Source organism: Anser cygnoides, chromosome 8 (assembly GCF_040182565.1).
Source record: "Anser cygnoides isolate HZ-2024a breed goose chromosome 8, Taihu_goose_T2T_genome, whole genome shotgun sequence".
Classification (NCBI taxonomy): domain Eukaryota; kingdom Metazoa; phylum Chordata; class Aves; order Anseriformes; family Anatidae; genus Anser; species Anser cygnoides.
The window spans coordinates 12923836-12945155 of record NC_089880.1 but is presented as its reverse complement, the minus strand read 5'-3'; the positions used below and the strand labels follow the sequence as shown (position 1 = coordinate 12945155).

General features: G+C 52.0%; 2 protein-coding genes across 3 annotated transcripts in view; one reads left to right on the top strand and one right to left on the bottom strand.

Annotated features, from left to right (window-relative positions):
- Nucleotides 1-858: 858 nt before the first annotated feature.
- LOC106042533 (quinone oxidoreductase-like protein 2) lies at nt 859-6615 on the bottom strand. Its single transcript, XM_067001495.1, has 10 exons — nt 6544-6615; nt 6020-6143; nt 5756-5852; nt 4733-4791; nt 4447-4512; nt 4028-4137; nt 3575-3656; nt 2865-3046; nt 2204-2432; nt 859-1427 (listed from the first exon to the last, which is right to left on the bottom strand). The coding sequence occupies exons 1-10, from the start codon at nt 6564-6566 to the stop codon at nt 1359-1361; spliced, it is 1041 nt and encodes a 346-aa protein (XP_066857596.1). The 5' UTR covers nt 6567-6615; the 3' UTR covers nt 859-1358.
- A 6219-nt stretch (nt 6616-12834) lies between these two features.
- RASAL2 (RAS protein activator like 2) overlaps nt 12835-21320 on the top strand; it is a 178211-nt gene continuing 169725 nt past the window's right edge. For both annotated transcript variants that reach the window (XM_067001488.1, XM_067001487.1), the window contains exon 1: nt 12835-13085. In XM_067001488.1, coding sequence (XP_066857589.1) covers nt 12923-13085 — 163 coding nt within the window. In that variant the 5' untranslated portion in view covers nt 12835-12922. The remainder of the gene's footprint in view (nt 13086-21320) is intronic.

Here is a 21320-nt window from a genome sequence, read left to right as displayed (position 1 = left end):
GTGTGCTAAGAAAGCCAGGAGGGCTATTGCAGCAGAGGAAGCACTTTGTAATTGGCGGCAATGCTGAAGCAGCTTGCAGAGCCAGAGTCTATACAATGCTAGGAGCTGGAACAGCAGGGCGCAGCACAGACAAAGTTAAGTGTTGTCAGATCAAATGGCTCAGCTATTGTGTCTCTACACTCCATTACAGCTTAGGTCTCTCTCGTTAAGCCTCAAAGAGTGTAACCTGCTCGTTACTGGAGCTTTGGGCTCCTTTTGTTTGCAGGGATGTGTATGACGGTAACCCCACCTGTGATCACTCTCCTGGGGCTGAGCTGAAGCAACGCCAGGTCAAGAAGCACGCTCCTTCTCCAGGCACAACTGCCTGGGAGCATGGGAGGCAATGGGGAGGGCGGGCAGGGGAGCAGTCACCCTTCCTGGCTGGTCACTGCAGGACACGTCACTGGCTTCATTCCCTGTTCAGAACACGTGTGCCTACCTTCGTCCCTCCAACCACATTATCCTCACTTTGTGCTTCCCTTCAGACCCAGCCATTTCATCAGGATGCTCATCAGATGCCTGGCTGGGCACTGCTCTGGTGTCTTAACCCCGTGGCTCCCAAATGAGCATCAGCAGGAACCCTATTAGTCACATTTCCTTTTTGTCCAGCTCAAACTATGTTTAAAGAAAAAAAATAAAAAAGCTGGAACTGAGCTACTTTCCTTCTCCCATAACCAACAACCACAGCCAACATAGGACATAAGGCTGTTGTCAATAAGGGAAAAGTGCTCCACAGCCTACTGATGGGCGAGCTGTGCAAGAACTCAGTTTATGCCTACGCTATATACGTGACTCTTTGCCCCAAGAAATGTTATTGGGTCAGATTTTGAGTGTTGTGTAAATTTATTGAAGATTTTGGGAGGGCAGACAGACAGCCTTGTCAAAGTTACTGCTCCCGCAGTAACAGGACATCCACGAGGTAAGCTTGATGCTGAGATTTACCATATTGCACACGTCCCATCACATAAGAAATCCCTGACAGTGCCATGGGGTCCCTGGGCTGTGTGAAAGGCGTAGAGCAAAGCACTGGCCCTGTAACTGAGCAGTGGCTGCAGAAGTTGTCCAATTTGCTTGGGCTGCGGAGATCTGAGCCTTGGCAGGAGCCTTTCCAGATGGTGGTGAAGCAAAGAAAGGGGACGGCTAAAAGCTCGCACGCATCAGCAGCCATCCCTGATCTGCTGGCATGCAGCAACTTGAAAAGCCACCATAACTCGTGTCCCTGCCTCATGTGGCTTGTCCACTGCTGGGCTCGGAGCTTGGAGAGTCTCCTCTTCAGGGCGGGGGCAGAGCAGGAGGCTGCGTCTGGGGAAACAGCCCTCCTACTTCATGGAGATGATGACCTTGCCTGTGGACTTGCGCTGGAGCACATGGTTGAAGGCTTCATTTACCTGCAAACACAAAGCCCAAAGTGTTTATGGCGATGATCATCAGGGCAGGAAGGGACAGAACGAGAACATGTGGGAGAAGGCAATTGCTGTGTTGTGATGTCTGTGCTGTTACATGCCAAAAAAAAAAATGTTAAGATAAAACAAAGATCTGGTTGTATTTATGTGGATTGTACAACAGGCTGTAATACAGACTGGCATAAACAAATAGCTCTCACTTTGCACCTGAGTCCCTGGAATCGACTGCTGGGATCGAAATAACTCAGGAGCCAATAAGCTCCTGGGTATTCCTCCACCTTACATCCCTGAATTTGCTGGATGGTGCCTACATCAATACTTCTGAGTAGCCGAGCCGTTACCTAAGGCTTACAACACCATCAAAACAGGGGGAAAACCTGTTTTGAACACCTTCAGAGGTGCTCAGGGGAAAATGCAAATGAAGGCACATCACAATCCACTAATCCATTTCTAAAATATCCCAGCACATTATTCTCCAAGACCAAACTCTTTGGTATGGGAGTGTGCATTTTTACGCCTTCCCCATTGAGCATGTTGCAATTCTAGCCCTGCAGTACCAAACCAGGAGTTAACGACTCCCTGGCTGAAACCCAATGGAAGAAGATTAAAAAAGGTGAGGGAAAATGGGATTTCTTGATTTAATATTTTTCTTAGGACTCTAGAGGCTTCTATGCCAGGGGTCTAACTGCACACACAAACCTGTTTCTACCCACATAAAAAAGACTTTGCTAACAATCCTCAGGCGTCAGCTCAGCAAATACCTCTTCCAGCTTGAAGACCGCTCCAATGTGGGGATGGATCTTTCCCTCCTGGCAATACTGAAGAACAGAGGAGATGGCAGAGGAAAAAAGAGGAAAATCCTCCTGCTGGTACCGACTGCAGTACACTCCCATGGCAGACACATTCTTCAGAAGCAGCAGGTTGGCAGGAATCGAGGGGATTTTTCCTCCGGCAAAGCCCATCACCACAATCCTGCCCTCCCAAGCCAAACTGCGCGAAGGGAGGAAGAAGACATGTGATGGGTACCTCGAAGCTCATCCCAAGGCAACGCTCACACGCCAAGGAGAGCTGACAGCTGTGGATGATGAGCTTTCAGGCACAGCTGCATCGGCGCTCTGGGCTGTGCCAGATGTTAGAAAACATACTTGGTGTGCACAGGGGGCTCGGGCAGAGGTTTTGTCCCTGGGGGCTGGTGGGCGCCTGGACCCTACAGCAGCCCCTAGGGCTGTGTTAATCAGCCCTGACATGCATTAATCAAGCCACGAGAATGCGTCTTACAAAGACGCCATCTCCTCAACCAGTCCAGGGCAAACAGCCCAGAGGGTTTGCTTCACCTTCCCCCAGTGGGCAGCAAAGCCTTCTGGTGTGCCAGGAGCATCACCTCTGCTGGCACAGCTTTGTCATGCTCTGATTTTGGCTCACCTTTGCAGAGCTGCCTTGAAGACGTCGCCACCGACAGCCTCAATGGCCACGTCGACCCCTCTGCCGCCTGTGAGCGCCTTCACCTCCTCTCTCAGGCTGCCCCGGCTGTAGTTCACCCCATGGCTCGCGCCTCTCGTCAGGGCCAGCTCGCATTTGGGGTCGCTGCCAGCTGCTGCTATCACCTGAGACCAAAGGGAAAACCAACACCCGGTGCAAAAGCTGCTCTGCTCGGGAAGCACCGAGCACCTTAGCCTCCAGGTGCATTTCTTATTTCATTTATGGGAAATGGGAACATGGAGTTGGAAACCCCACTCTTTCTCCTTCTATATTCAAATGTTTTCTCAGGTGTGCATCAAAAGAATCACTAGGTTAAAATGTGCTCAAGTGCCTGAATGACTTTAGGAGCCTGGGGCTGGGAAAAGGAGTGTCTAACCCCCTTCCAAAAATGATGACCCATAGGGGAGGTGCAGGAGGTCCTCACACTGCCCAGGGGAGCGGTGGAGTCTTATAGCAGAGCCCGAGGGAGGTGGAGGGGAGAAGGTGGGCTGTGATAGCTAGGGGAAAAGAGGCTGGTGTCGGACCCAGCAAAGGCCTGGCCTCGATTCTCTGCCTCTGTCACCACAATGCTAGGCTACTTGCTTGTCAAGACGTGGCACTGGAGTACACACACAGAAGGACAGGCTCTGGTGAAAAGGAAAATACCTGGATACCTTTGCCTGGAACACGTTGACAGCCAGATCAATGATGGCAAGCCCAGTGGCCCCAGCTCCTGCTGTCACCAGCACTGTTTCCCTGGGAGGGAGAAGAATGAAAAAGCAAAGGTCTATGGCACAACAGAAAAACATCCCTGATTCCTGAATGAAGCAATATTTCAGTGGCACAAGGATCACCCTGCCATCGGGACGCACTGGGTACCACGGCCACTGGGGTGTCTGTGGCATCCCTGAGCTTGGCCAGATCCACGCTGCTTTTTCTACCAGAGCATCAGGCAGAGGTACGTTAACTGCAGGCTGGGGAGAAAATGCTGCTCCCGCACAGTGCGGGCCTCTGCTCCAAGCAGCATTAAGCTGCACACCCTGGGAGCTCAGTGCCCCGATGGTTTTGCCCGCAGAGATGCCTGGGGCCAGGCTGCAGTTCCCGTGCCACCCTGAGCTGCTGCTTACCCTGGCTGCAGCCGTGCCCGGCGGCACAGGGCCAGCCAGGCCGTGCCGTAGGCGATGGGCAGCACCGCTGCGTCCTCGTGGGAGACACTGTCAGGGATCTGCCACAGCATCTGCAGATAGAGATGTGATGCGGGAAGGGATGGGATGAGGCTTGTGCATCTGAGCCCTGCTGAAGCAGACCCACCGCACAGCGTCGGGGGGGCTTGCTGTGCGAAAAGGCTTGTTTGAAGGTGTTTTTCTATTAAACATTTATTTGCTGCTGTTTGAAAAAGCTCCCCCAGGCATGCGGTCCCACAGTGGAAAGGAAAGGGCAGAAGGCAATCCTAAAGGGTGGTGAAGCAGCAGCTCCAGCAAGGCTAAAGAGCTGAACAGAGGCAAAGGTCTCCCGCAGTTTGGGGGGAGAAATGTTCCGTCCTTACCTTCTCATCAACGACACACTCCGCTGCCATAGCTTTAGTGCCAGTCACACCGATTACTCTGTATCCCTGCCAAAAATAGTGATTGGATGGGCGTTGGGAGAGAAATAGCTCAGTCCTGCTGTTCCCTCCGAATTAAGCATTTCATTTCCCTGCATTTTCAGGAACAACCGTGAACAGCTCAAGCTGTGTCTAACAACAGCCCACGTAGCGGCTGCATTAACTGCAGGTATTTACCCCTTCCCTCTTCTGAGTTCCCTGCATCCTTACATCCCTGTGTTGTTCTTACCTCCTTCACGGCACTAACGTTTTCTCCCGTCTCCATTACAGTCCCCGAAAACTCCATCCCTGCAGGAGGACAAGGACATGCACGTGTTGACACAACCCATTTTTGTATATGCAATTAGCAGCATCCTCAGCTGACGGACCTGCAGATGAGGTCTCGCTTCCAGTACCATGAAGCTGCGGAGGAGATGGCCCAGCAACAGGCACTTCTCTGCTCCTCAGCCCTCTCGCCGTTACTTATAATGCTGCAGTGCAAAGAAATAACCACCGGGCTCTGCTTCCAAGGCTGCTGAGCATCCGTGGGTTGCACCCACACAGTGCACATGGAGCAGGTTCCCGGGCCAAGCCATGAAGTTTTCAGCAGCAAAGCACCAGTTGGGCAGAAGATGGCAGCATCAGCACAGGAGACAGCAAGTGCTTGCTAGTTAAGGCAAGATTCTTTTAGTTTGGAATACCAATATATTTTTGCAGAGGAAAGAAGGCACTTCCACACCGTGAGACTTCAGAAATGTGCTTTTTTTGCACTTTTTTTTGCCGCGAGACAGCAGTTCCTGGGCTGGCGGAGCCAAAGGAGCTGTCACAGCCCAAAGGAACACCATCCACATGCTGCCTGTGCACGGTGCTGCTGGAAGGCGCTGGGTCAGAGGGATTTTGTGGAGGGAGAGGAGGTGCCTTCAGCCACATGTGCTTATGGCGGTTATTGCAGCTCTGGACAGAAGGACACAGCCCTGCCCAAAACCACTCTGTGCTTTGGTGTTCCTAGCTTCCAGGCAAACAGTACTTTCTGTTGCTCTCCCCAGACTAGCAAGAGCTCTTTGCATGCCACCTTTGAAATGCAAAAATATTTTACGTCGAGTATTATCAGAGGATGTTAAAATGTGATCCTACAGACCCTAAAAGACTCCTCAAGTTAGCTGATGCTTTCTCGGCAGCGGCCTTCACCTTGCAGGGCTGCTCATCCCCCTAGGATGTGACGCTTGAGCACATTTGGCACTGCCCCTTCTGCACAGCTCGGTCACCTACTCACCGGGGGTGAACGGAGGAGTGTGTTTGTCCTGGTACAGACCCTGGCAGGCCAAGATGTCAGCAAAATTTAACCCGCAGTAATGGACACCCACGCGGACCTGCAGGAGAAGGGGACAAACATTAAACCCTGGAGCACGAGTCCCGGGGTCAGCAGCTTGGTTTTGCTGTGGCCGCGCGGGCTGTCCCCAAGAGGTTGTCCTGGTGGCAGCGGACAGCACACGTTGAAGGGCTGCTGCCAGCCTCCTGCGAGCCCCCGTGGCCCTACCTGGTGAGGCTGCAGTGGGGGGGCCGGGAGGTCCCGCAGGAGCAGGGGCTTGGCCAGCTCGGTGCACAGAGCCGCTCGGTAGCCCCGGGCACCACGCAGCGAGGCCTGGCCCAGGGTGCTGATCCTGAAACGGAGGGGCATGGGGACACCTCAGGGTGATGGAAGGGGGGTCCTGGGGCTGAGCTGGGGGGGGGCAGTGAGGGTAGAAGGGGGAGAAAGGGATGGGGAAAGGGGGATGGGGGGGGCATGGGGGGCAGAGAGAGGGGGGGATGGAAAGCTGGGGCTGGGAAGTGGGATGGGGAATGGAGGAGGGTACAGGGAAAGGGGGATAGGGATGGAGGGGGAGTTAAGAAGGGAGGGAAGGGGGGCACGGGGGAATGGGGTCGGGAGTGGAAAGGGGGGGAATGAGGCAGGGAATGGGAGCCCGGGGGGCGGAGGGCGGGTTACGGGGAATGGGGAGGGGCAGGTTCAGCAGGAGGGGCGCGGAAGGGGGCCCGTGAGGGCAGGAGGCAGCCGCCCCGCACCGCCGCGCCGCCGCCGCCGCCATTCCGCGCCCCGCGCCGCCTTCCGGGCCCCCCCCGCGCTGCCGCCGGGCCGGGGCGGGCCGGGGCCGGGCCTTGGGCGGGCCGGGGCCGGGCCTGCGGGCGTCGAGGGCGAGCGATGGCGGCGTGGGGCCCGGCGTGGCGGCGGCGGCTCTGAGGTGGCCGCCGCTCCGTCTCGCTGCCCGCAGCCGTTGGGCTCCAGCCCGGAGTAGCCCCGCGCGGAGCCCTGTTGGCTGGGCCGTGACACAGATGGGCCTGGCTCGTTGCGTTCGGCGAGAGCCGCTTAATTAGAGCGGCAGCTCAATTTATTTGCCTTGTATCGTCTTTATTAGCCAGCACTTAAAGTCGTAATTAAGGGCAGGATGGGGACTGCAGGGATGGCACCCGCTCCTCGCCTGCTTCTGTGCTGGGGCCTGGCTCTGGCGAAGCAGGAGGGAGGCGGCCGTGCTGCAGCCCGGGCTGCGCTCCTCTGCCTCGCCTGAGGAAGGCCTGACTGCTGCGCTCCGGCAGGGATGCCGCTGCCCATCCCCTAAATGCCCCACCACTGACTCCCAGGCAAAAAAAAATCACCAGAAGCCTTGCAGAGGCCATGTCAGGCACCACGAAGGCTGAGGGACCAAGAGCTGAGGCTGACACGGTGGCTGAGAGAGCCCAGACCTCCTCCCAAGGAGGGAACGGGGCTTGGATGTGCAACGCTGCACTACTGCTCTTGCTGTGGCTGCTGATAGTACCCTTACACGGTTGCACCCCTGTGTGCTGGTGCTCCTGAAATGCCTAAGATGTTTCTGTATTTCTCCAACGTCCTAAATCTCCTCTTTGCCAACCCTAAATCCAGGTTGTGTGCTTCAGGCTGATGGCCTTGTGTGACCAGCGCACACAGCCATGGCTCACCACGGCGCAATTCATGATCGGAGACCCTGCTTTCTTCTGTCACACCCAACTCTGGGGTTCTGGTGTTTCATTTTAAATACAGCTTGAGCCAGAACCCTCTGGGGGTAGGGAAGGACGGAGGCTGTGTTTGCACATAGGTGAGCTGCTGACACAGCTGCCTTGTGCTCCAGACCAGTGTGCTTTCCTTTGTTTATTCGGACGCCTAAAGGAACAATAGGTTGGAGGATGGGGAGGGGAGGCATATACATTTTGCTCCTCCTTTCTTCCGACATGTCATCATCTCGCAGCTCTCGACCGGTTCTGTTTGGAAGGTGCCACCGCTGTGCTCAGCTCCAATGACAGACATGTAAGGGCAGCAGTATTTTGGGGCCATGCATCTCCAGGCTACCCCAAGCGAGGCTGTCTGTGTCTTTACACACCCTTTGTTTGCAGACAACGGCCTCTCTAGGTAACCACACAACAGACCATAAGTTCCTATGTATTTGCATCTCTCTGCTTACAATAGCAAGGGCAGGGAACCCATCTGTTTAGGCAACACAGTGCAAAAATAAAGCAGAGATAGGCTGGGTAAAGTAGTAAGATAGGTGGCCCAGAGAAAGAAGCTCGTGTTCCTATAGATGCAGATAAATCCCGGGGTTGTGCGCTACACAAAGTTCAATCCAAGTCACCTAACCTGGGCTTTAGCAAGAAAAATAGGGATAAATCCATCATTCCTTCCTTGTTGCCCAAAGATAAAACCCAACCCATGTAGCCATCATCACAGTATCTGCTGCCATCAGCTCCCAGTGGCCAGGGGATCAGCTCCATTTTCTAAAAAGACCCATTAAAAAACTACATTTTTAAATGCCAGTCCAATGCTCATTAGAACCAGCAGGAGGGTTTTACAGATCTGCTTACGAGACTGCTTAACAGCAGCACAGCTCTCCTGAAATAAGGGATGCTGCCCAAATAGCTGTGTGTCAGGGGCAGGCAGTAGAGCCGGTAGCTTTCCAGCTGCATTTTCTCTCTGCGGGGATGGATGGACAGGGACAGCACCTTCCACGGCCACGCTGGCAGCAGCACAGCAGGCAGCAATCACCGGTTGTTGGCAGGATGTGATCTCGCCAGCCCACATCTTTGGTGTTTCACACCAGCCTCACCCCTGTGCTGCCCGGCATCGCGTGTACAGGACGGGGAGTGAACAGCCGAGAGCCACACCAATCTCACCACATGTGTAAATAGAGAGGGGATGTTGTCTTGCTGAAGCGAGACCAGATGTTCCTCTTGTCCCTTAGTGAAAAATTAGAGTTTCATTAAAATAGCAGCCACTTTTGCAAGGTAGAAACCCAGCGTTAGCACACGTATCCTGGGGGCAGCTGGCACAAGATGAAGGAGGGATGGCGGCAGCCGTTAAAGCTGGGCTGCAGTTCTTTAATATTTAACTTTCCCCTGTGCTGGTTTTTCTCTTTTTTTAATCAGCGTGCGCATTATCTGCTGGCCATGTTCAAAGGGGGCTTTGCAGCGGAGATTTTGGTGCTTAATCCCAGGGGCAGGAGGAGCGGAAGGCTGGCTCTGGAGCCCTCAGGGCTCCATCACCCAGTGCAGCAGCAAAGACCGGCCACCGCCGACCGCAGCAGGTCCAAGGGAGCAAAACTGGGGTCAGCCCCATCTGGGTGATGGCTGTGGTCCATCAGGCTCCATCTATAGGGAATTAGCAGGAGGATACAGACACGAGTATGACCAGCGCCTGGCCATGGCCAGCTGCAGATGCTTAGGAAGGGATTTCGGAAGAGGGAACGAATAAAGCAATCCTTCCTCCGGCGTACCCTGCCGGCTTCCGGCAATCAGCAGCAGGGAGACTTCCTGAGCTGGAGGCTGCACGAATCCGTCTAATCCTTTTTTTTGAATTCATTTATACTTTTGGCCTCCGTGACATCCTGTGGCAGTAAGTTCCACAGCGTAATTATGTGTTGTGTGAAAAAGTGCTTCCTTTTGTCTGCTTTGGACCTGATAGTTTCTCTCCATGCTCCTTAGCTCTTGCATTGCAAGGAATAAAACTCCAGGTCCGTGGCATCCTTCAGATTTTTCCGCTTTTGCTTGCCCCGAGGTGCTGCTCTTCCATGCTGCAGCCCCTTCCTTTCTGTAGCCTTTCCTCATGCCCTATCTACTCCATCGCTTCCACTGTCCTGATCCCCTCCTCTGTGTATCTTCTCATTTTATTTTTCCCTTTTTGAGATAAGATCACCGAACTGAGACCTGTTTGCTCCTGAAGACGTGGATGTGTTCAGGAAGAAGGTCAGCGCAAAAGCTTTGTTCTCCCAAGTCGTGCTGATGTAGCTCAATTTCTTCTACAACATGTACAGGCTTTGGATGAATGGAAATACAGCTGCGGCTCCCCTCACACACTTTGCTTTAACCTGTTCTGTCTGAGTAAAGCTCCAGTCCCAATTTAACCAGAGCCTGTGGGTTAACGTGACGGCCACAGGCAGATTAGCTCCCGGCCCTGCTTCTCACAAAGGGAATTCCGTGCATGCACTTGGTTACTGATCATTTACGCCTGCACAAATCCCCTCTGCACTACTGGCCGAGAAGTCCCCAAGCCAGAACAGCTGAACTGATGGGCATGAAACTCAGGCATCTCTTATTTCCAGGACATCTTTATTTACAAAATATGTCTATTTTTGCTACTGCCATGCCTGCAAAATCAGCCTTCCTATTTTAGTCATCTCTGCTATTTATTATTGTTTATATTGCACCCAAACCCACAAGTGAAGGCAGAAGAATGGATTTTGTTTTCTGCTGCAGTGCAAATTTCAGAAACTTCACTTTCCGGTCGCTCCAGACCTCACGTTGGGAACGGGCCGATGATACTGGCAGACACAACCAGTCCCCACTTGATGGGAACCAGTTGTCGGTGTCCCGCGCCGGTCCTATGTAATTGTCGTCCCGGCACTATGTGGCAGCTTTTTCAAACTCCACAATTCCTCTTTTGGCAGCAGCTCAACAGCCACATCCTTCCCTCGCAATACGCCAGCTCCTGTTCGCGTTCTCCGAGCAGCTCCATCCCCCCTTCCCCTGCAGCTGCCCGTGCAAGCTTGCTGCAGCTGTGGCAGGTAGACACAGGGACACGGCTGAGGGACAGGCTTAGGACAGGCTGAAGGAGAGGAGAGGGCCGCAGAGAGCGCAGGAGGGAAAACCTTGACGAGTTTATTGGATTACGGCCACTAAGTGATAAGGTTGGAGAATATGTTATATTATCAGCAGCAGCGGGAATGAGCAAGGGTAGAGTACGTAGGAGGGAGGAATTGGCTGCCGTGCTGCTTTATGGTATCATTATGGCAATTTATGCAGATGTCCTGTCTGGAAGGAGTAGCCCTGCACACCCTCAGCTCCCAGTCCTTTGGAAACCATGACGCAGAGCATGTTCTGGGGTGGAAAGGAGCCAGGATATGTTACTGGGTGGCCTGGCTCCCCAGGGATGCGCAGCCCACATGGCCTGCTCAGATGGTGAGGGGCTGCATCTTTATGCAAGAGGCCGGAGGAATTGCCTTGCGCCTGTCACAGGGGTGAAAGGATGAATCCTCGCCAGGTTTCTGCCTGGTCTAACTCTTCTTGTTAGTGGGGGTAAGTTTTTCATCTTTACTTCCCAGAGAACTGAGGCTGACACCACCAAACTCAGGATCTCTCTTTTCTCGTGGTCCTGTGTCTCGCCTCATAAAACCTCAGTAAGCATTGAACCTGCTGATCCGTTTCAAACAAAAGAAAGAGTCATAAAGGTCCAAGAGCTAATTAAATGCCAGCAGGAACAATGAACACCGGCAGCAAGGTAAAGCAGAGAGATCCTACGAGACTCTTGACTGCAGGTGTCCACCCCTTGCTAGATCCCAGGGAGTCTGCCTTGGGATGTGAATCAGTGGGAAACCAGGCTGCACCGGTTCTGCCGATCATGAAACAAGCCAACATTTCGAGGAAGGAGGTTTCTTTGTTTTCAAAGTCAGCCTGGAAATTGCAGCAGGGTGCGTATTCCCACCCTACAATGGAAAAACTGCGATGCAAACTCATCCCATTTCAGAAAACAGAGCTCCTGACTGGATAGAGAATGACCCAGTTGTAGGGCAAGATTCAGGTCAAGCTCTTAGTCAAGCATGAGACCGAAACCCCCACGAAACAAGGTTTCATCAATTAATCATAGGGCTGGCAGGACTTTTTTCTCTATTGAAATAGTTCGTACGTCTTCCATTGCAAACACAACTACACCAGCGTGAGTGTACTCGAATCCAGTCGGTTCAGTGCTGCTGTGCAAGTCCTACAGCTGTGAGACAGCACCGGAGACAAACTTTGGGGTTCAGGCAGCTGATTTTGTTACACTGCAGAGCTTAGAGAGTAATGGCCCCTTCAGAGGGAAGTTATGGCTCTTCGGCCGAGGTGCTGTAACTCACCACGCGAATGCTCGTACTCTGTTGTAGTGCCAAATAAAACAGGATGGCACGCAGCACGGTTAGAAGTGGGGGAGCTGTATCTGGCTTAAAGCAGCTTTATGGCCGTGTAACGGCTCTGCGGCCATGCCAAGGACAGCGTTGTTTAGCTGTTTGAATAAAGAAAAAGTTGTTAGGCTCTTTCTACTGCTGCAGAAGTTGTGTACTGAGATGGGCCTTTAGAGACAGCCTGCGCTAAGCTTTAGGTTTCAGTACGTTGTTTCGGAGAAACGTGGAAGAAATGGCTGATTTGCTAAATCACCTATGCACCATGGAGATAATCACTGAATCTTTGTGCTTGGATGAATTTCCCAGCTCATATTGATCAGGGACAGGCTCAAACCCAGAACAAGGGAAGGTGCCCAAAGCCAGCCGACCCCCCTGCCCGCCCTCCCTGCGAACCCACGCTTCAGTGTTGATTTAAAACACGATGGGACACACGCACGCTACCCTCGCAGGTATTTTATTCAGGATTTTTAAGAACATGCACCTTGATCGATGGGAACTTGACCAAAAACCAAATAGAAAGTTAAAGCCTGGTGTAGTTGGGGAGCACTGAAACCCCGGGAGCGCCGTCTCACACCCATTTTTGAGCCTGAAACCGCCCCTTTGAGATCCCTGCGAGGGACGGAGGCAGTGCTGTTGTGAGACCCTTGTGGCACAGCGGGCTCACGCCCTGCTCTGAAGGGGGGTGTGCGAGCAGAACCTCCGGGAGGGCTGCGCCCCCCCGGCCGCCCTCACGCCCCCCGGCGCCCAGCTCCAGGCCTAGGCCGGAGGCTCGGGGAGCGGGGCGCGGGGCGGGGGCCCCCCCTCAGGAACCGGTGCGTGGCCGCCGGCGGCGGGCGCCCAGAGCGGGGCGGCCGCGGGCTCGGCCTCCGCCCGCCGCCGTGACGCAGGGGGCGGGGGGCGGCGGGGCCGGGGGAGGCGGGGATGGAGCCGCGCTGAGGCGAGGCGCGGCCGGGGCGCAGCGCGGGCGGGAGGGCGGCGGCGCCTCGTCCTCCCCCCCGCTCCCCAGCATGGAGGCGCCCCCCGCGGCGGGCGAGCCGGCGGCCTGGGCGGCCGAGGCGCTGGCGGAGCCGGAGCTGGGCTCGGACGAGCTGGAGGCGGCGGCGGGCGGCGCGCTGGACCGCGTCCTGCTGGAGTCGGTGTGCCAGCAGCAGGGCTGGCTGCGCGTCTACGGTAAGGGGGAGCCGGGGGGGGGGGGGGGGGGGGGGGGGTGGGACGGGACGTGCCGGCGGCCGGCCTGGGCGGCTGCCTGGGCGCACGGCGGGTCGGGAGCGGAGGGAACTTCCCGGCGGGCCCAACTTTTCCTTCAGTTTTTTTTTTTTAATTAATTAATTAATATTTTTTTTTGGGGGGGTGACCCAAGCCCGTCGTTACACACCCCCAGTCAGCCACCTGAGCTGCTCTGTCCTTCCCTCGCCCACCCCGCCGCCCTCACGCCGCTCGCAGAGCGAACGAAGCCCCGGCGGTGTTGGCATCGCCGCGCTGCCCCCCCCGGCACCAAGCTGGGGGTCCCTCCTCGGGCAGGCCCCGCACGCGGGGCGCTTCGCAGAATCCCCCCAAAACGCCTCGTGTCGCCGGTGTCTTCTCACAGCAGGTCCTGCCCTGCTGCCCCGCTCTCCGTCCTGCCCTGCCCGGCATCCCGGCGAGGTTCTCCAGGCTCTTCCTGGTCTGTAAGACTGGAAGCCAACACGCCCCGCTATCAGTGTCATTATTGACACGCTACCGGTTGCTTTATGCCCAAAAGGTACGGGTGGCACAAGTAAGTCACCTCCAGGAGCTCTGCTGGCTGGGCACGGTTGGTTATGGTGAGCACCACCACGGTCAGTTAGCCTTTGGCACCTCCAGCGAGGAGGATCAGGCTGCAGGTCTTCAGGGGAGCACGGTCTGTTCAAAGAGCTTTGTGTTTATTCTGGGAGCTTGAAAAGCTGGTGCGGTGGGACGAGGTTGTCTGTCTGCTTTCTGTCTGGTGCTTCAAGGAGCAGAGTTATACTTAGCGCAATTAATTGTCGTAGGAGTTTGGGATTTTCAGTAGTTTCCACTTGTCTAACTTGCGGCTTCTTGCGTGGCTTTCTTTTGTTACTCTCAGCCTGATGCTGAGACTGTAAAATGCAGCCTTTTTTGAAAAAAAAAAAACAACACCTCTCTGCTGCTGCTGGGGGGAGCTCAGAAGAAAGCAGAGTGCCTTCAGATTGTTTGTTTGTTTGTTTAGAATACTTTCCGAAGGTAAAATGAGAACGTACTTATGAAGAGGATGTCTGGCACCAGCCTATCTGATTGTTACCCAAGGTTATATCTCGTGTGAGTGGAAGCAGGAATGTGGTTTCAAAATTAGCCACAGTGAGAAACCCTGCTTGTTGATAAAGTCGCGTCATGTGTTGTGATGTGTTTGTAGTCTGACACTAACATGTAGATAAATGGAAAAAAACTCCGCGCGACGGAGCAGCTAACCGATAGGCTATAAAAATCAGGGCAGACTTCAAGCATGTAAAAATACATCGTGTAGCCCAAGGACAATAACTAATTATTCTTAGTTTAAAAACAACTCATTATCTCTCTCCCTCGTGAAGAATCTGATGTGGTGGTGTCTTCCCTCCTTCCCTATGAAATTGCAGTTGGGTTAGCTAGAATTTGTTTATTTCCTCCTGCTTCCTAGCCTTTTTTCTTGTGTGAACACATCTGGATAAGTTTGCGGACGATGAATCGAACTGAAGCTGTGCCATGTTTGTGCACAACTAAATATGGGTTACAAATCTATGAGTGACAAGTGTTATTTATAGGATTAAAAGTAAAGCCTTGCACAGTTGTTCGAGGAACCACAGCAGCACAGCTAAAGAAAACAGGAGCAGAAAGCTTAGCCTTATTGTCTGTATTGTCTGATAAACAATGCGAACGCTAACACTAATTATTTCACCATGAATGGCTGGGGAAGGGAAGGAATATCTAACATGAAAAGATGAGAACCATTTTCTTTCTAGTATATCAAGAAATGCAGCTTTTGATGTCACAGCGTTTCTTTTCTGTGTGAGACGTGGACAACTGTGCTGTGGAGTTGTTCCAAACGGAAGATAATAGTCTGAAAAGCTGTGGAAGCGCTTCTTTTAGAGTTGGGTACCTGCTTGGAGACGACTGCTTATTTCTGTGCCTCTCTGTTCTGCAGCGGCGTGCCACCCAGCTCGCCTCTGTCCAAGGAGACAATTACTAGCATGAGGGGAGCTGGTCCAGTTGCAGAGCCTGTAAAACTTCATCTGTAAGCAGAGAGAAAAGAGTTTAGTCGTAAAGTACCCTCATTACTGGTCTCTGTGGCTTGCCAGCAGCATGACGGCGATGTGAGTACAGTAGGACTTTGCAATGCCTGCGATGTGATTTCAGTGTGACACTGAGGTCTCGTCTGACCTCACTACCAGATCCAAATCACAGTCTGGCTATTTTTGCATTTCCTGCGTTCCTGCAGTAGTCACAGAGTAACTTTTTCATTCTGTTTTCTGGAGTTTCGGCACCTTCTGGTTAGGTGAATTAACAAGGACCTTATCAAACCATGAAAACCGTTTGCTTGCTGAAGGACAGAGCTTGTACCGCAAGCAGCGTCCTCTAACCTCATGTTTGAACAGTGAACGGGAACAGCACATTTGCTTGTCAGAGTGATAGGTTTAATTGCTTGTGAAACACAAATCATGTGAATGTCGTCAGATGATGTTTCCAAGCACTAGTTTTGACACACAACCGATGTTTCTGTAAAATATGTATCAGTGTGTGTTGTGGTTGATGGCTTCCTTCGGCCTCACGGCACGTGTGGAATGGGTAAGAGGGAAGAGATCGTCTTGCTTGGGTTAATGCTATGGGTTTTTTCTCTGTAATAGGGATAACTGACTTTTGAAAGCATCCACCAGTGTTTTAAGTCAAAGTTTCAAGGTCTCTTTCTCTGTTCTTTGGAACTGATTTGGTGGAAGACAGGAGAATGACTGAATTTACAGCTTTCTCGGTGCTAACAGTGAGAACAGAACAATTATATCGCTTGGTATGGCTGACTGCACATCCATGGATTTTGTAACAATGAATTATAAAGCTAGCGTTGCAGCATTGGTGTTAAATGTTGCATGTGATGGGGGCAGAATCAGATTTTGTCAGACTTACAACCTGTTTAGATACAGACTGTAAACTTCTGCAACGGCGGTTGTCAAATCCGTTTCTGGAGCGCCTGTTCCAAGCTCACCTTAAGCACCCGTGCACCAGAATGATGAACTGTGAGCTAGGAGTTGCTGAAATACATAGAAAACAGCACGTGGAAGAGTCTGTTCCTTCCCGAGTGTTCATCTTGGGAGTGGGCAGCGCTGCTCTGGGGCCTTATCAGGACTAGGAAATGTCTTTCCCTTTTAGCATTGGTGCTAAAAGACGATAGTGGTTGTACAGGCACTAGTGCGGATCGGACGTGGATGTTTTCATCACCTTGTCCTCTAATCCGGCCAGCAGCCTGGAGACATTCCTGACTGCCAGAATAAACCTCTCACTCCCCTCTCCCAGCAGCAAGAGCCTGCTCTGCAGACCGAGGCTTGAAGGGCTCCACGTTTTCTCGTGGATATTGATCTCCAGGCAGAGCTTCGCTGGCTCTGACTCCAAATAAAAGCACTAGACCCCGTGTAACCAGACATAAATGTCTCTCAGCTGCCTGAAACTCGACTTTGAGGCTTTTAAGTATTGGCTGCCTGAAAATATTAGGCTTGTGCTCGGGACTGAAGCTCTGGTAATCCACATAGTGTCATGTGGAGATTAAAAAATAGCTGAGACTCAAGCGCTGTCCAGAAGCATCTCTAATCATGTGAAACTCGGTCCAAAAACCCAATTTCTGTGAGTTACCCGTTCCAGCAATCCATCATCTACCTTGCTCAACTGTATTTTATAAATGACTCTGTGACTCTGACTCTGTGCCGGGGTTTTCTGTTGCTTTACAGCCTGCCTTGCTGTGGCTTTGTAGGTAGCTTGATACCTTTTTTTTTTTTTCCTAATTTCTACTGCAAAGGTTATCCTTTTCCAAACCATCTCTCTTTGGGTGAGCACCAGTAACAAATAGCATCTTGTTGTTGTCAGCAGATCCTCTCCTTCCATGCTCATGGCGAGATTGCTACGAGATGCCCGTGCGAGGTCAGCGACCCTCCCTGGGGGGTCACGAGCTCCCCAAACCCGGGGACCGCGTCCTGTGACCCGGAGGAGATCCCACCAGGTGGCGGCATTTTCTTTACGGTGGTGCCGGAGCCGCTGAGGATGCCCGAGGCAGCCCGAAACACTCCGGGGAGCGGTGTCCTCTCCACTTCCAAAGCTTATCGCCTGGCTCCAGAAGCTCAATTAAAAAGTCACCTAAAGGCTACCTCACAAGGAGTAGGTAGGGAGGGCGTGCTTATCGTAAAACCGAACAAAAATTCGTAACAAATTGAAGTGGCAAGGCGATCCGGTGGTTGAGGGACGGCTGTTCTAGCTGCGGAGGGTTTTCTCCAGAGATGCGTGCAGGTAGTGTGGCTGGGCTCCGTTCTGCGTAGAGCCGCACTGTGTGCGCGTACGGGGCTGTGGTTAGTTGCAGGAGATCTTCTGCTGTTACAAAGGAGTTCCTGCGTGGGACAAGCTGAAGGGACGGATGGGAACTTGCTGAAAGGGAGCTTACGAGGTGTATGGCGTGTCTGCAGAGGTGGTCTTGCGTTGGAAAGTGAAGAAGGTCGGTGTTCCCGAGTATTGCTTTTCCTTCGGATCAGTAGGCTTATTCTTAACTCACCTGGCAACCCGGTGCAAAAGCAGGCTCAGGAGGCAAACCTCGCTGGGCCGGGCAATGCCGTTTCCTGTGCGTTTGGACAATGCCCGCTGTCAGGGCATCCGACCCTACTGTGGCCTTCAGGTACCAAAGAGGCATGTTGCTTACAAACATTAGGTAACGACCGCACAAAGCACTTTTGCATCTCGTTAGGGTGGTAAATAGCAGTCACTTGCAGTCGGTTGTCCGCTGTAAAGGACGGAATTTAATCAGAAGCAAGCTTTTAAGTAACTGCGTTTGCTACAGACTGGAAGCAGACGAACGTGCTTTGGGCAGGGGTACTGCCTTCTCTTGCCAGCCAGCAAGGGGACATTGAAGGATGCGACTGAAGCTCTCAGGCAGGTGATCTGCTCATACCTGCTGCGTGCCAGCCTCGCTGGTAACTCCTCTGGACTCCAAGGAGTTGTAGTGCAGGGGGGAATTACAGATCCTCCGTGCTGCCGCCGCTATTCGGTCTCTGCTCGCTGCCTCCTGTGTTTGGGGCTGTGACCAGGAGCACAGCTGAGGGCTGGATGTAGGCTGTTTTCTCCTTTGCTTTATTCCCAAACTTTATTGCAGTATTAGCCCCTTGACATTAAAACCATTTGCCCATCATCTTTTTAAAGGAATGCTGACGTTAATTTGTACATAAATGGTTGTGGGTTTTTTTTTTTTCACTTTTGTTAAGAGTTTTTAGCTGTGCTTTTCCAGCTGCCTGTGTTGTGCCAAATGTTGCCTAGGTTACTAATTTATTAAAAGTCACTTAAATATTTGGAGGCATCAACAATGCTAGTGTGTGTCGGGGAAAATGAGGATGACATTATTTTAAAACACCAGCTTCCTGACTCCTGTATTTCAGTCACACGATTTATCTCTGGCTGAACATTTTCATGTGGTGCTGTTTCCTATTTTTAAACAATAGGGAAAAAAAGGGAAGATAAGAAGAGCATAACTGTGACCCATTGACTTATTATGAGATCATGAGTTCCTTTCAACTGATATTTATAGATTTAAAAAAAAAAATAGTTGGGATTTCAGCGTTTTCTGGTGTATATGCTTTCTTAGCCCCAAGGTCACTGAGTCGAGCTCTCATCTGGATTCTTTTGAAATCCTCTGTAAAGAGTCATAGCAATCATGGAAATATAATTTGTCTGCAAGAAAAGGAACCAAGGGAAGAGAAAAATTACTGCATTTTGGTTTGTAAACTTCTAACAGTCCTTTGTGTGTTTTGATGCCGCCACCACCCCCCTCTCTGAAAGCCATTACAGAAATCATCAGGAGATGATAACATTTGTTAATTCTCTTTAATGGGATTTCAAAAGGTCACAATACTGTAGAAGGGCTCTTCTCTAAGAATCTGGATTATTTTTAATTACAAAACAAGTCGAGTAGTGCGGGTAATGAGCTCTTGGAGGTGGGGGGGGGTCTTTGCACTTAAGTAAATGTAAAATCACGTCCTGGCTTTAGATCCTTTATTATCTAAAGAATTATTATTATTTTTTGTTACAGCTGGGAATGCCCCATTAAAAATTAGCTCTGACACTGCAAGCACTGGCAGGCACTTAGTTCAACACATTAATTCTGCAAACTGTGGGAAAACGACACCCAGTTCAGCAGATGTGCAGTGTCTGGGGTGGATTTGCATAAGAATGCGTATGCTTCTCCCGTCGGTCCTGGCTTGATTAAAACTTGCAGGCACCTTTTCCCTTCCTGTAGGGCCGTGTCTACATTCTTGGACGTTAGTGGTTTAATTGTGAACGCACTGTTTTCTTCTTTGTGAAGATAATTTATTTTATTTACACGGTGCTATGCTGTAGATGCAGGTGGTGTTTTACAGACGGAGGCTGCTTTGCCTGCCTTTTGGAATTTGTCGTCTGGACCGGAGAAGAAAGGAAATAGCAATGATGAAAAATGGCAAATGAGTGTGGAAGTGGATGGGGAATTACACGGTAGCGTATCATGAGAGAGGAGGGGGCTGAGTGCATTGAGTCCTTGCTTCCAAGGAGGTGTGGGACTGGGAATCGGCACTGCGATGACGAGGGAAGAAGTGTGTGACTGAAAATGATCACCCCTCAGTCAGGCTCCACAGAAGCATCCGCGCTGGAAAAGGCCTTCAAGATTGCCAAGTCCAACCGCCAGATCCCTCCCAGCAATAGGTTTTCGTGTCACTGCCCGAAGGATTCAGCAGAACCTCTTCGCCTCACGCCTTTTCCCAAGCTGGATGGCATGAAAAAAGCAGAGAAAGTTATTTTGGGTAGACCACAGACACCGTAGCATCAATTCTAAGAGAGCTCTCCACGTTCTGGGTAGCAGTGACTTTGAACAAGGTACTGAAGACAGGATATTGGAAAAGAGGATGGCAACTCGGATTTTGGTGTGAAGTTTCTGGCAAAGCGAGAGAAACTAACTCGAAAGCAACGTTTTGCGTAGGCTTTACCCTTGTACAACAAATGCTGGGTGCCCTCTGCCGTGATCCAGGGTTTTGGGAGAAGAGGTTTTGTGTCAGGACTGCTTTCAGGGGATTTCTGGCATGAAGGAACAAAAGACAATTTAGCAGTATTCTAGACGAAGCTTAATGCTCAAGGAATGCGGCTCTGGAACTGCACTGCCCCGTCTCTCCTGCTAGCAATGGTTTTGTGTCGGCCTGGGAGCCAGCAGAGCACTTTGGGGTTGGCGAGCGCCGGAGGGAGCGTGCCGCACGTCTCTCGGGGCATCGTTTCGGTGGCAGGGGGTGAGAAGGAAAGGAGGGAAATGTTCTCCCTGGGATGCGGGGAGGCTGTGAGCTGGCACTGAATGGCAGCTCCCGGCTTGCAGCCTTACCAGCTTCCAAGTTTGAAAGCCTAGAAGCTCACTTCTTACCCTTTTTTAGGGGAATGCACTTCACAGAAGAGCTCGGAGTGACTGCCCAACGGTGTAAGTGCATTTTTCCTGCTGGGAAGCGTGACTTGCCCATCCCCTTTTGCCAGCGAAGGTTTGGAGGAAATGCAGATGGAGCTGATGCCTCTGGAGGGATCTTTTTTCCAGGGTTGGTAGCTGTATGGCAGAGGGAGTTAAAAGCTTGCTTGCCTTCTTTGGTTTCTCATCCCTTGAGTCAGTGGATTGACTTGAGATAAGCGGAGGTAATTCACACCTTAATTTAGCTGACTCTTTAGTGCATGAATGCCATCTCAACAAGATAGGGTACAGATGCTGCTCTCATCAGCGCAACATGTAGTAGCAGGGATTTCCGATTCTAGGAAATGTGTGGAGAGCAGCAGTGGCTGGGAGGGCTGAAGCGAGCACTTCAGTCTCTTTGAGGACTGAAATAACCATGTAGCTTCAGTTTTGTGCATGGGTTTGTCATGGCAAACGGTGACAGCTTTATTAGCAATTCCTGTGCTGCCTGTTGGGGCTTTTAAAAAAAGAAATGTTTTTACTTACATAGCAAGGCAATGAGTGGTGTGAGTGAGTGCATCAATGGTTTTATTTGAGTGCTGCTCAGACGTAGGAAGATGAAGAAACAGGGCACAACTAGGTCAGATAGCTCGCCCAAGGACATGCAAGAAACTTGGCATCAGAAGTCAGATCTCCTGAGACCTCTGCGGTGCTTTGCTTGCATAGGCTGAGTTGCATTGCCTTGCGTTTGGGCTACCTTT